The 12,233-nt window shown below is 32.1% G+C and overlaps 1 protein-coding gene across 13 annotated transcripts in view; it reads right to left on the reverse strand.

Annotated features, from left to right (window-relative positions):
- TRRAP (transformation/transcription domain associated protein) overlaps positions 1–12,233 on the reverse strand; it is a 141,417-nt gene that overhangs the window by 74,726 nt on the left and 54,458 nt on the right. For 12 of the 13 annotated variants that reach the window (XM_074295209.1, XM_074295201.1, XM_074295155.1 and 9 more), the window contains 8 exons: positions 11,649–11,915; positions 10,654–10,860; positions 9,423–9,581; positions 9,181–9,315; positions 8,388–8,498; positions 7,821–7,967; positions 5,086–5,299; positions 4,253–4,378 (listed from right to left, as the gene is read on the reverse strand). In XM_074295209.1, coding sequence (XP_074151310.1) covers positions 4,253–4,378; positions 5,086–5,299; positions 7,821–7,967; positions 8,388–8,498; positions 9,181–9,315; positions 9,423–9,581; positions 10,654–10,860; positions 11,649–11,915 — 1,366 coding nt within the window. The remainder of the gene's footprint in view (positions 1–4,252; positions 4,379–5,085; positions 5,300–7,820; positions 7,968–8,387; positions 8,499–9,180; positions 9,316–9,422; positions 9,582–10,653; positions 10,861–11,648; positions 11,916–12,233) is intronic. The other variant, XM_074295173.1, reaches the window with a different exon arrangement.

The raw sequence follows: 12,233 nt of genomic DNA on the forward strand, positions 1-12,233 counted from the left end.
AAAAGCAAAAGTACACCAGCTCAATTGAGTTTTAACTCTGCCAGTCCAGTGTCATAAGAAAAACACACATCAAAGATCAATGTTGTCACAGAGTGAAACCATATTAAAATTACTGCCTATGTTAAGGAATATGATTACCACTATGCTTCATCAGCAACTTAAGGTAATTATATTTTGGTCACCATAGTGAAAAAAATAAGTACTATGGGAAGAGGAAAGGGAAAGTATTCATTATGCGCTTACTTTGCACAAGACACTATACTAAAAACCAAACAAATATTATTTCATTTGATCCTCACAACTTTAGAATGTGGATACCAGTATTATCCCTATTTGACAGTAGAGGAAACTGAGACAGAGGTTAAGTGAGTTGTTCAGAATTGCAGAACTGGTAAGCGGTTGAAGCTGGATTTAAACACAGGTTTTCCTAACATAGTAAGTCTAATACTTTATCTATTGTATTACTCAATGCCTCTAGGCAGACAACACAAAAACTGTAGCAGCAAAGATTGGAAATGGATTAATTTTTATTGATAAAATAAATGAAACACTCATTCGAGATCTTGTGAAATAAATAGTTATCAAAAAAAATTCAACTGAGCTTGTAAGAGGTGGGCATCTTAATCAGGCCATAAAACATGTCCCCATTAAAGGAAGGATTAATTCTGAATAAACATTTTAATATACTAAAAAGCAGAACTATTCCAGAACTACAGAAATTTCCAAATAAAAATGAAATACTACAACAAGGCCTTTTGTCATGGCAAATGTCATAAAAAGTTAAGAAACTTATCTGATGGAGATAAACATGCTTCAATGGCTTGGGATATCACTAGATTTAAAACTTTATGAATTATAATTAAGTTTTTATTATACCAAGTACTACACTAAGCAGTAGGTATCCAAATACAAGAAAGGAAACAATCCCTAATCTCAAGAAGCTTAAATTCTAAAAGTAGCACATAACACTATGTTATCAAAGGTGATGTACTTTGAAGAGGTGGCCAGGTTAAGGAATTTTAACTGGGGAATAATAGGGATAGTAAACTGATCCAAGGATCAGTCAACTAAAATACCCATCCCAGAAACAAACAATGGTAACACTGACTGATCTCTGTATCCAAGGGAAAAAGTAAATAATTGGAGGGGGTATACGAGTAGAGGGCAGAATGCCTCAAACATTGATGCCAAGATACCCTGAATGAATGGATAAATGGAAAAAGAATGTTCTGCTGAGAGCTGGTTAGATAAAGTGGACCAGATGAGTTTATACTCTCTCACCAGGGTAAAAGTTGCAAGACTGAGTCAATTAACCTTCTTAGGTACTTGAGGAGAAAAGGAGAAAGGGGAAAAAATGGATGCTGCCAGGCAAATAACAAAATGGCTTAGATATGTGGCCAAAAAGGATGTGAATGAAGTTAAAGAGGTCTCATCTTCCAGCTTCTGGGAATGAAGGATTGCAGTTGGTTCTAAGAGTGAATTAAGACTCTTGGAGATCTAATCACCAGATATTTATTAACTAAATGTCCAGTCTAAGCTCTCTCCTGCTTCCAGATTGTTCAGGTTACCATTCTCCCAGTTATCTGGTCCTTAACTCTGATATTACCTTTAATTCTTCCTGTTGTCACATATAGAACCAAAAGGGTGTCAAATCTTGTCAATTTGAGCCCCATAATTCTCTTCTTTGCCCTTCTTTCTTTCACAGTCACTTTAACTCAGACCTACATCAATTCTCACTAAATTTCTCAAACTACTTTCCCAGCTCTTCTCTTTTTACAGTCTTCTCTCCTACAGCTATTGAAATAATCCTCCTAAAAGGACACGTTGACCATATAGCTATTCAGCTCAAAAATCATCCTGAACTCTGTAACACCTTTAGTTGTACCATGTGCAAACTATGCAGAGGTTAGCTATGTGAACTCTCCACCTACTTTTCCAGCCTTACTTCATAATTTCCCCATGTATAAATGACAAATTCTAGCTAACCAGAACTAGTTGACTGAATTAGAAATTTTCTCTCATCTCCATGTATTCATCATGCATCCATGGAACTGGTACTTCTTCCTGACCTGATCTCTCAGAATACTTTTTAATCTTTCCATGTGTAGCTCAAGTTAAGAGCTGGACCAACATAAGATTTCATTAGACTTTCTATTCTTTGTTCCCTTTAATCCTGTAAATCCTATATTTATATCTAGCTTTTTTGATCTTCTAATAAATAATAATTTTTTTTTATTTCTTTATCTAGTGTTAATCAAGGTATATTACCTTCCCTCGGGCTTAACAACGAGATCTATGGCTAGGACAATAAGGGAACCTTATAGTATATATGTGATTTACCCAAAATCAGAAGTAATTAATGGCAAACCTACCAGAACACCAGAACTTCTCAGCTGACATTCAGGGATCTTTATGTTATTTTTCACATAACTTATAATTCATATGCCAGTGTTTGCCAATAGGTAATAAAATTAGAAGGAAAAAAACATATTTTAAAAAGAAAAACACTTTTACTTGTTTTTATAGCCTTGTACAAATTCTCAGCTAATATTTATACCACGGACTTAAATCGTATTTTTTATTGAATTACTTTGATTTCTATTCACTTTTGCAATTACAGAAGAATCCTTTAAACTAGGATAGGGAATAAAAACAAAATTGAAACAATTATTAATTATTCTTTCCTGCTGTAACAGTAATATACTACTCAGTTTTTAGAAATAGGATACCAAGTGAATTTTAAACCAGTTTCTAACCATTTGAGATAAATGGAGGTAAATTAGAGCGACATGATTAAAAGTGTTGGCATATATTTACTGCCAACTTTCAAGAAATTTCCAGTTGCTGTTGCTCCTATAATTCTTGAATATTGATAATTTTTGGTTCACATCTAATGATTTTTCCTGTGCAGCAAATTCATGGTATGACATTCTCCCCAAAGATGCTGAGATAACAGAGAAATTGTGACCCTAAAAGGGTAAGTGACTTCCACACTGTCAATATGCATCAAAGAGAACTTGAACCCTGCTCTTCTAATCTTTTAAGCTGAAACAAATTAAAGCAGCATTGTGTCTGGCCAGTCAAACTATCTCTATGACCCTTATCACCCTATCCTTCCCCAACCCTTAATGAGGAGAAAAAAAGTCCAGAACCCAGAGAATCACAGTATTCCTCCTCCCAAAACACTAGGACCTCCTTCCAATCTGGGTCCCACAGCCTTTAACAAGAGAAATCATCATGTAAAAAGGGCACAAACATTCCAACCACCAACACCAATCATGGTTAATGGATAGATAAAGCTCAAGAAACTTAGGTAATGCTTACCAAACCACCAGATGTCCACCCTCACACAATTATCCAGGAAAGCTACCTTTATGGAAGTGCAACCTATAACAGTCACAGTACTGGCAACCCAGAAAAGAAAAGTTCTTGCTACTGAAGTCCTTGGCACTATTAAATGGTTCAACATCAAAAAAGAGATATGATTTTATCAATGGAAATAACACTGAAGACACAATACTAATTGCTTTGCTGCTATACTCTAAAGACTCTGGACTTTGCCATCTGACTTGACACTGAAAGCTCCTCAAGACAGTCTTCCTCTATAAAAATGCAAATCCCTTGAAAATTTACACTTCTTGTTTTTCTACTCATATCCCCAGTGTTTATTACATATAGTAAGTGATTAATAAATGCCAGCCACTCATTCTATCATGCTGCCTCTCATAAAAAAAAATTTAAAAAAAAAAAAAAACCTAAGTATTTACAAAGTTTACAAAGCATTTTTCATAATTACTTCAACTGAACTTTCACAATTATCCCAGCAGCACCATTTTACAGATGAGGTTAAGTGAAACCCAGAAGTTAAGGTAACCAGCTCATGATCATAGCTAATGAAATGTCAGGGGAAGGATATGAACCAGGCTTCTGCTGATTCTATCTAATAATCTTGCTACTATATTATGCTGCCTCTCAAGATAATAAAATAAGTTGATACTAAAACTAGACCAAATTAAAGTTAAATTCAGTTTGTCTTTGTTGCTTTAGAAGGAATTTCCGGGGTTTTTCCCAGTGTCTTGAAATTATTGTGAATAGCTACTGCCACCATGTTAAACAGTGTAAATCACAACAAAACCTAAATTTGCATGTTTTTCTAGACTTAGGAAAAAATGATTGAGAATTCAAGTTTAATGACATAGAACCTAACAGATGAACAAATACCCTACAGGTGATAAAAAGAAAGAATACTCACCAAAGAGTTGGGAAGGATTTGCATTTGTAGCCTTTTCATAATTAGTAAGACCTTCATAAATAACTTTCCCCACTGCTGCATACAAGCATTCAAGCTCTTCATATTTTGAAGCCACACTTGAAGTACCTGAAATAAGAGTTTAAAATCCCACTACACATATCTAAAGTTGCATATACATATATGAATTTACCAATAATAAATGCATTCATGACAGTGAATGAAGGTATTGAGAATGAGCAACAAGGCCCTTTTGGAACAAATTTTTTTTTTTTTTTTTTTTTTGTGGATAAAGTAATTTCTACCCACTGCATCCCAATTGTCCTCACATGTTTCTATATTATTCGTCCAAATGAGTTACTCTGATCTCACTGATTTTCCCATTACACTGTGTTCTAAATAAATTTATTCAATAACATCAGAACTCATTCTTGTTAACTGTGCAACATTAGATAGAATACTTTTTACACTTAATTTCCCTTTCATGTCTTAATAAAACAGTAATGTTCAACGAATGAATAATTGCACTTCCAAAGCAGAAAAAAATATAACAGCAAAAGACATTAAGTTTATAGCAGACATTTCTTAAGTCAAAGCAATGACTGCCATAGGTTATTAAGTTTTTATGTCTAAAGATAATGATGTATTCCACATGATTACTTATTTCAACTTTTCTTATAAGGGTGGAAAGTACAAACTAAAATGGAATAATAAAATACAAAATACATAAAACAGAAGATTAGCACACTGGAAAAACATGCTTCCCCTTCCCCTTTTACTTAATCACTTTAATTGGTGTGGTGATAAAAGAAAAACATTGAAGAAAATTATCATACTTGGTTCTGTGGGGAAAATGCTCATTAGGCGTGAGAGAAGGCTATGAACCGCTCGCAAAACTTTGGTATTTCCACATGTCATACAAGCAGCTACCCCTCGCTGCAAAGGTTTAAAGCTACTGAGAATTGCTGGAGACTGAAGGACAGTTAGCAGGAAACTTAAGACTTCCAAACCGGTGCAAATATTTGCAAAGTTAGCTTGGTTAGGTTGTTCCTAAAAAAGGAGAAAAAAATGAACAAACTTAAAAGAAAAATGTTAAAAGAAAAATACAAGACTATAGAAAGCAAAGCTTTAATATGACAACAATGCATTTAGTCACAAAAACATGTTCTCACATCAGATAATTATTGCTACCTAAAAGTGACAGACACCATGATAATGAAGCTTAATATAGAACTATTTTTAAAAATTTTAAAGATAAAAATAATTTAATATTAATTTTATTTTTTAAGTCTTTTATAAATTTTTAATATACACTGCTTTATGAATCACATTGGAAGAGAAAAATCAGAGCAAAAGGGAAAAATCATAGGTGAGATTAAAAAACAAAGAAAAGAAATGAACATAGATTTACATTCAGCTGCATAGTTCTTTTTCTGGATGGCATTTTCTGTCCAAAGTCTATTGGGATTGCTTTGGATCACTGTACCACAAAGAATCAAGTCTTTCATGGTTGACCATGACATATTCTTGCTATTATTGTGTACAATGTATTTCTGATTCTGCTTTTTCACTTAACATTAATTCATGTAAATGCTTCCAAACCTTTCTAAGTTTATTCATTTTTTACAGAGCAATAATATTCCATTATCTTCATATACCATTACTTGTTCAGCCATTCCCCAATTGATGGGCAGCTACTCTTTTTCTAATTCTTTTCTATTTATATAATTTTATATAATTTAAATAATTTTCTAATTCTTTGCTACCGCAAAAACAGCTGCTACATTTTTGTACATGTGAGTCCTTTCCCCTCCTTTATAATTTCCTTGGGCCCAGTTATTGTACTGCTGGGTCACAGGGTATGCACAATTTGACAGCCTTTTGGATATAGTTCCAAACTGCTTTCCAGAATGGTTGGATCATTTCACAAGTCCAGCAACAATATATCAAAGTCCCAGTTTTCCCACATCCCTTCCAACATTTTCATAATCTTTTTCTGTCATCTTAGCCAATCTGAGAAGTGTGAGGTGCTACCTCAGTTATTTTAATTTGCATTTCTCTAATCAATAGTGTTTTTTAGAGCATTTTTTCATAAGACTTTTGATGGCTTTAATTTCATTATCTGAAAATTGTCTGTTCATATACCCTTTAACCATTTATCAATTGGGGAATGACTTTTATAACATTAGAATTCTATAATTTCTGAATTAGGAATTCCCTCCTTCCTTTTCCCTTCCTTAAAAAGGTAAGCAATTTGATATTATAAATATAATTATGCAAAATATGTTTATATATTAGTCATGATGCAAATGAGAAGACCAAAAAAAAAAAACAAAAACAATGAAAAAACCCAAGAAAAATAAAATTTAAAAAAGTATGATTTGACCTGCATTCATCTGTTTTTTCTTAGATGGATAGCATTAGAATTGTTATATAAGTATCTTGCTGAAAAAAAAGCTGAATAATTCAACTATTGATCATCATACATATAATATTGCTGTTACTATGCACAATGATCTTTTGGCTCTGTTCACTTTACTTTTAATTAGTTCATATGAGCCTTTCCAAGCTTTTTCTGAAATCAGTCTGATGAGCTTTAAGTTATGAATATATTTACCAGGGATGCAGTAGCTACCTTCCCCAGGAAAAGAGATGCATCAATTAACATAAAGGCTTTCCAACAAAACAGGAGGAAAGAAATCCTCAGACAAGTGAAAAAGGAAATAATATACTCAAAACAAATTATGTGCTGCAGACTTACAGGATCTGTATATGAGGTATGAAATTTTGTAGCCATTCAAAAAAGTCAGTGGTTTTAGCTCAAACATGACATCAAGCTTCCACAATAGATTTTGTAACTTAAATACAGAAAACCTTCAAATACCATCAAAACTTAGAACAAAATGATGGTTTAAAAAAAAATTGGATAAATTTACAGCATCATTTTTGCAGAAAAAAATTCTAGGATCATAAGTTGGGTAAATTGAACAACTGAATGCCTCAGGGATATGTTACAGTGACTTCTGCTTTTGATCTGATGATACACCAAAAGATGATCACCAAGGTTAAGTTCATAATTCTTTATCAGCCATTAAAATGTCTATATAAAAATTGAGGTTCATTTATTTTTTTTAATGGTACTATATCAATTAAAGGTTGATTTATTTTTTTTAGTATTAGTTACTACATTAACTAAAACTTTAGACCAGATCAAATGATGTCTTATGTTATAAAGTATATTTGTAAAATGTGAAAGAATATCTCAGTTTTCAAAGTTTCTACATAATTACTATTAAGCACTATTTTCTTAGTGAAACTGCTCTCTCATGATCAGCCAACCTGACAAAAGAGAACTTAAGACCATTAATCTGCCATTTCTAAACTTCATGAGGAGCAGAAAGAGCCATTTCTAGCCACAAGTTTGGCAATTGCAAATCAGAATTATCACTTTTTATAGTTATTTACAATAGCTGGAAGTGCCATGGTCCTCATTTGAGAAACAAAATTGTAGAGCATAATAAATGCTTGTGTTAAGATTCCTTCATTTGTCTTAAATGACTTGTGAACCTACCACAGTCATCAGAAGCTTATCAAACCATTGCAGTTTGAGTTCTGATTTTGGCCACATATCTGGTCGTAAAGCAGTCTTTAGAAGATTAACACAACGTCGTGATAACAACTCTCCAGGAGATCCCGCAGTATTGGAGTTGTCATTAACCTAAAAATTCAAAATAATGAAATTTTAATTAAATTAATATAATATATTTCATTATTAATACTAAAAAATTATAATCGATTTTTATTCTATTTCCAACATATTCCAATTTAGGCTATTGACTTTTCATTACTATAAAGCTAATTCTATTACAAGTAACCAAAGACCTTTAAATATTTACTTACATTACAAAAATACATGCAAATATATACCAAATATGCAAATAGGTTCTCTAAAAAAATTCTGATAAAGATGTTTGATATTTTTAATGTCTAGAAAGTAGCTTCTAAAACTGGACCTATTAAACTAAAAATTTTAGTTTAACACTGTATCTATGCATAGGTGTATACACATATACTACAAATGGGAGAATACTAAATAACATTTGTCTCAAAGATTAATGTCAAAAATTTACAATCATACCTGACAAGCAATTCTAATCAAAAAGTTCACCACTGTATCTGTATGTTGCTTATCAATAGGCTTAGCAAGTAAAGCATCAGCCCCAGGCAATGACTGACTCCTTCCAAAAACCTAAAAATAAATAGGGAACAAAATTAAATCATATTATATAATTATTAAAAAACTACATAAAGGTATACTTCAATCTTTGGATTCTTCTCAATGTAAACTCCTCTAACATTCCACCAATCTAGTCAAAGGTAGCATTCTGATAGAATTCATAAAGAAACATTAAGCTAAATAAGAGGAAGGGGTAAGAAATAAAAATCTTTATTCAATCTAATTCTGTCCTATTTTTCTGCCACACTATATACATATATATATATATATATATATATATATATATATATATATATATATATATATATATATGTTCATGTGTACATAAAGACAAATTATACAACAGATAATATTATAAATAAAATCTATCCCAAACATAATATATTCTAAATTCCAAAGCAAATTTTTTCATTATAACTATACAAAGTACCTAACAATGTCATTCAGAGAACTATCACAATGCTTTATGAAAATATTAAATAAACCAAGAAAGCTTCAACTTTAATAGGAATTGAGGAAAGAGCATAATTTAATACCCCAAAAAAAGTCCCCAAAGAAATAAACATGAGTCAAATTTTATGTACTGATGTCTATGAAGAGCATGACTCTCACAAGAAGGGACAGCACCAATAAAGGAAAAACTTAAGCAACTGTTGATGGTGCCCATTAGGAGTTACAGAAGACAATTTCTTACTGCACTCATTGCTCCAGTGGCAGTCCTAAATCGCTTCACCTCTTGGCCAGAATCAACTGACAGTCCTCTTTTAATAGCAGATGAGGCACAACTGGCACCTTCTCCACTTGAATTTGGATCCATATCAGAATCCGGCTAAAATAAGAGACAAAATTAAAGTTTATGATTTCTAAGGATAAGTATTAAAAAAAAAAAAAAAAAAAAAAAAGCCAGAGGGAATAGAAAATTATTATAATTCCTACCTGCTGATCCTTAATCCTTTGCAATTCCCACTTAATGACAACCTCTGCCAGATCCACAGCCAATTTTCTTTGTTCTATGGTAACACTGGGAGTGAAGCCTAATCTCTGCATGGCACTCACCATATGCTGTACCAAATGGTGCCTCACTGGGTAATAAACCTATGGAAAGTTTCCAAAGTTAATAAAGACACATTTAATCCCAAACTTTACAAAACATAGCAACCATTTGATTCTTTTCAGAGAATTTTACAATGACTTACATTAAGAATCTTCTTTCTGTATTTAATATAAAATCAGTCTTAAATGACTAAATTAGGATAAAAGTAAAAGCTTCTTTAAAAAAAAAAAAAATCTGTTACAATGACTTACATAAGAATCTTCTTTCTGTATTTAATATAAAATCAGTCCTAAATGACTAAATTAGGATAAAAGTAAAAGCTTCTTTAAAAAAAAAAAAAAAAATCTGTTTTAACTATTCATTTAAAATTGGGGAATATTCTTCACAAAGAAGGAGGCTTTTTTAAAATGTTTTTCATGTTCCATGCTACCAGGGAATTGCATATGTTCTAAAGAGGCTTACATTGATACTCATTAAACTGGGATGTATTTTTTACTCCAATATCAAGAAGGTTCAGAAACTAAAATATTTTTAGGTATGTAATTCCCCTCAATTCAAGTATCTTTGGGAGTATAGTTTAACTGTGATCAAGGTTCAAAGAATGAAATATTTAACAAAGCCCTGAGAGGCGTGTGTGTGTGTGTGTGTGTGTGTGTGTGTGTGTGTGTGTGTGTGTGTGTGTGTGTGTGTGTGTAAAATAAACACTAGAATAAGTGATTATCATCAATATAATCCCTCTTAAAATTAAAGTGGAACTCCTTTCAGGAGTTTGCATAGAGCTACAAAAAACATTCACCATTTTGATTTGAGTTCTACTTGAAAAAGCAATAAAATCCTGCATTTTAAGGCCAAATAAGAAACTACTGAGTAGAGTATTTACTCATTATCTTACTATATATATATATATATTGATTTTAGGCAAAAAGAAAAATATAAAAAAGGATCTAAGGCACCCTTAAGCAGTTTAATGTCCCATTGAGAGAGGGAACCAAAACATTCATAAATCTATTATTTATATGGTGCTAACTTTACTAAAATGACCATAATGCTATTACCAAAAAGGAAAAGACAGTCAAAAACTGACAGCATAATGTAGAAAACCAAATTACGTACCTTAAAATGCTGAACTATCAAATGCAAAATGTGGACTAGCTGGGGAACTGTATGACCTTCCTCTACAATGATTTTTCTAGTCCAATGAGTCAGCATTTGATGTCCATCTTCCATTCGAGCAGGGACTGCTGGAGTCAAAATAGCCATTGCTTGTCTGACAATTGCACGAGCCTCCATTGCATGAGCTTTTAGCAAACTATGAAAAACCTAACATAGGGGATTCTTGTTAAGATTTGAAAAAAAAAATTTTTTAAATAGCAATAATACCGAATTAGGACTAAAACGAACCTGATCTTCAAAAAAAAGTTTCACATATTCATTTAAATTTGAGGAAAATACTTTTCATATATATAGAAATCAATTTTTAAAATGTTTTTAATGATTCATGCTATCGGTGAATTATGTTCTAAAGTACATATAAAAAGATTTTACCACTGATACTCATATTTCACTAGTAGAAAGGATGGGTTTGGAGTTGAACCACCAATATTCCTTAACTACAATCCCTATGTTAACAAGTGTTATGTATTTACAAGATGTGTTTTGAATCCAATTTTTGACTGTAATAGAAAATAAATCTAATTCATGGATCAGCTTTACACCAAGGTCTCAATGGCATCATACTCAAAGGTAGGAGGGATGGGTTTAATTTGTGCTTATGTATTATGAACCCCTCTGGCATTGTGAAAAAAAGATAGACTCCTTTTCTGACGAACATTTTATATGTATAAACAAAAACACATGTATAATGAAAACTAGTCATATTGAAATCAAATTATCAAAATTTTTTATAGAAGTTCATGAACTCTAGGCAAACAGCTCTTATTCGGAGCTAATTCCAACTAAAGGAAAAAGCAATAAATGAAATATGACTTGTGCTCCAGAAAAGAAGAGAATACAAATATTAAATAAGATAGTCAACAAAGCAGTAAAATACACTTCAGAGAAGTGACTTAAACTAACCATAAGGAGGGGGAGAAAACAACTTAAGGTACCTGGAGGACAATTTTTTTGTGTATGGCAAATTTAGCAATGATGTGCGCCAGGAGTAAGTGACCACTGTATTTACATGCAGGGTCTACACACGCCTTAGATAGCAGACAGGGCCAAGCAAAAGTCATCAATCGACGCAGTTTGCTATTCCGGTTTTTGTTATTGTCATGGATATGATGTGGCGCATGTTCCACAAGAAGTGTGGCAAACTGTAAAAGGTAAATCCTGAGGGAATCCAACATGTCAGTCTGTTTCTCTGGGTCAAGCACCTAGCCACAGAAAGGAAAGAAAAATGTAATTATTTGTATAATTATGTAGACTTTTCTGCAAAATATGCTGTATTAATAAACTTAAACCTAAAGCACATAATATTATAAAGTTGAAAAATAGGAAAATAATTTGATACATCGTTATTTTTTCCTTAGTAGAATAGAACTACTTTCTTTTAACTTTTTTTAAAGTGCTAAACATTCATACCTGTCCAGACAAAGATGATAAATGTACAATTTGTACAAATTAGTTACCAAGTATATGTTTCAGAATCAAAGACAAAAATGCTTTAGTACAAGCCAAAAGACAAATTAAAC

This window comes from Sminthopsis crassicaudata, chromosome 1 (genome assembly GCF_048593235.1).
Source record: "Sminthopsis crassicaudata isolate SCR6 chromosome 1, ASM4859323v1, whole genome shotgun sequence".
NCBI lineage: Eukaryota > Metazoa > Chordata > Mammalia > Dasyuromorphia > Dasyuridae > Sminthopsis > Sminthopsis crassicaudata.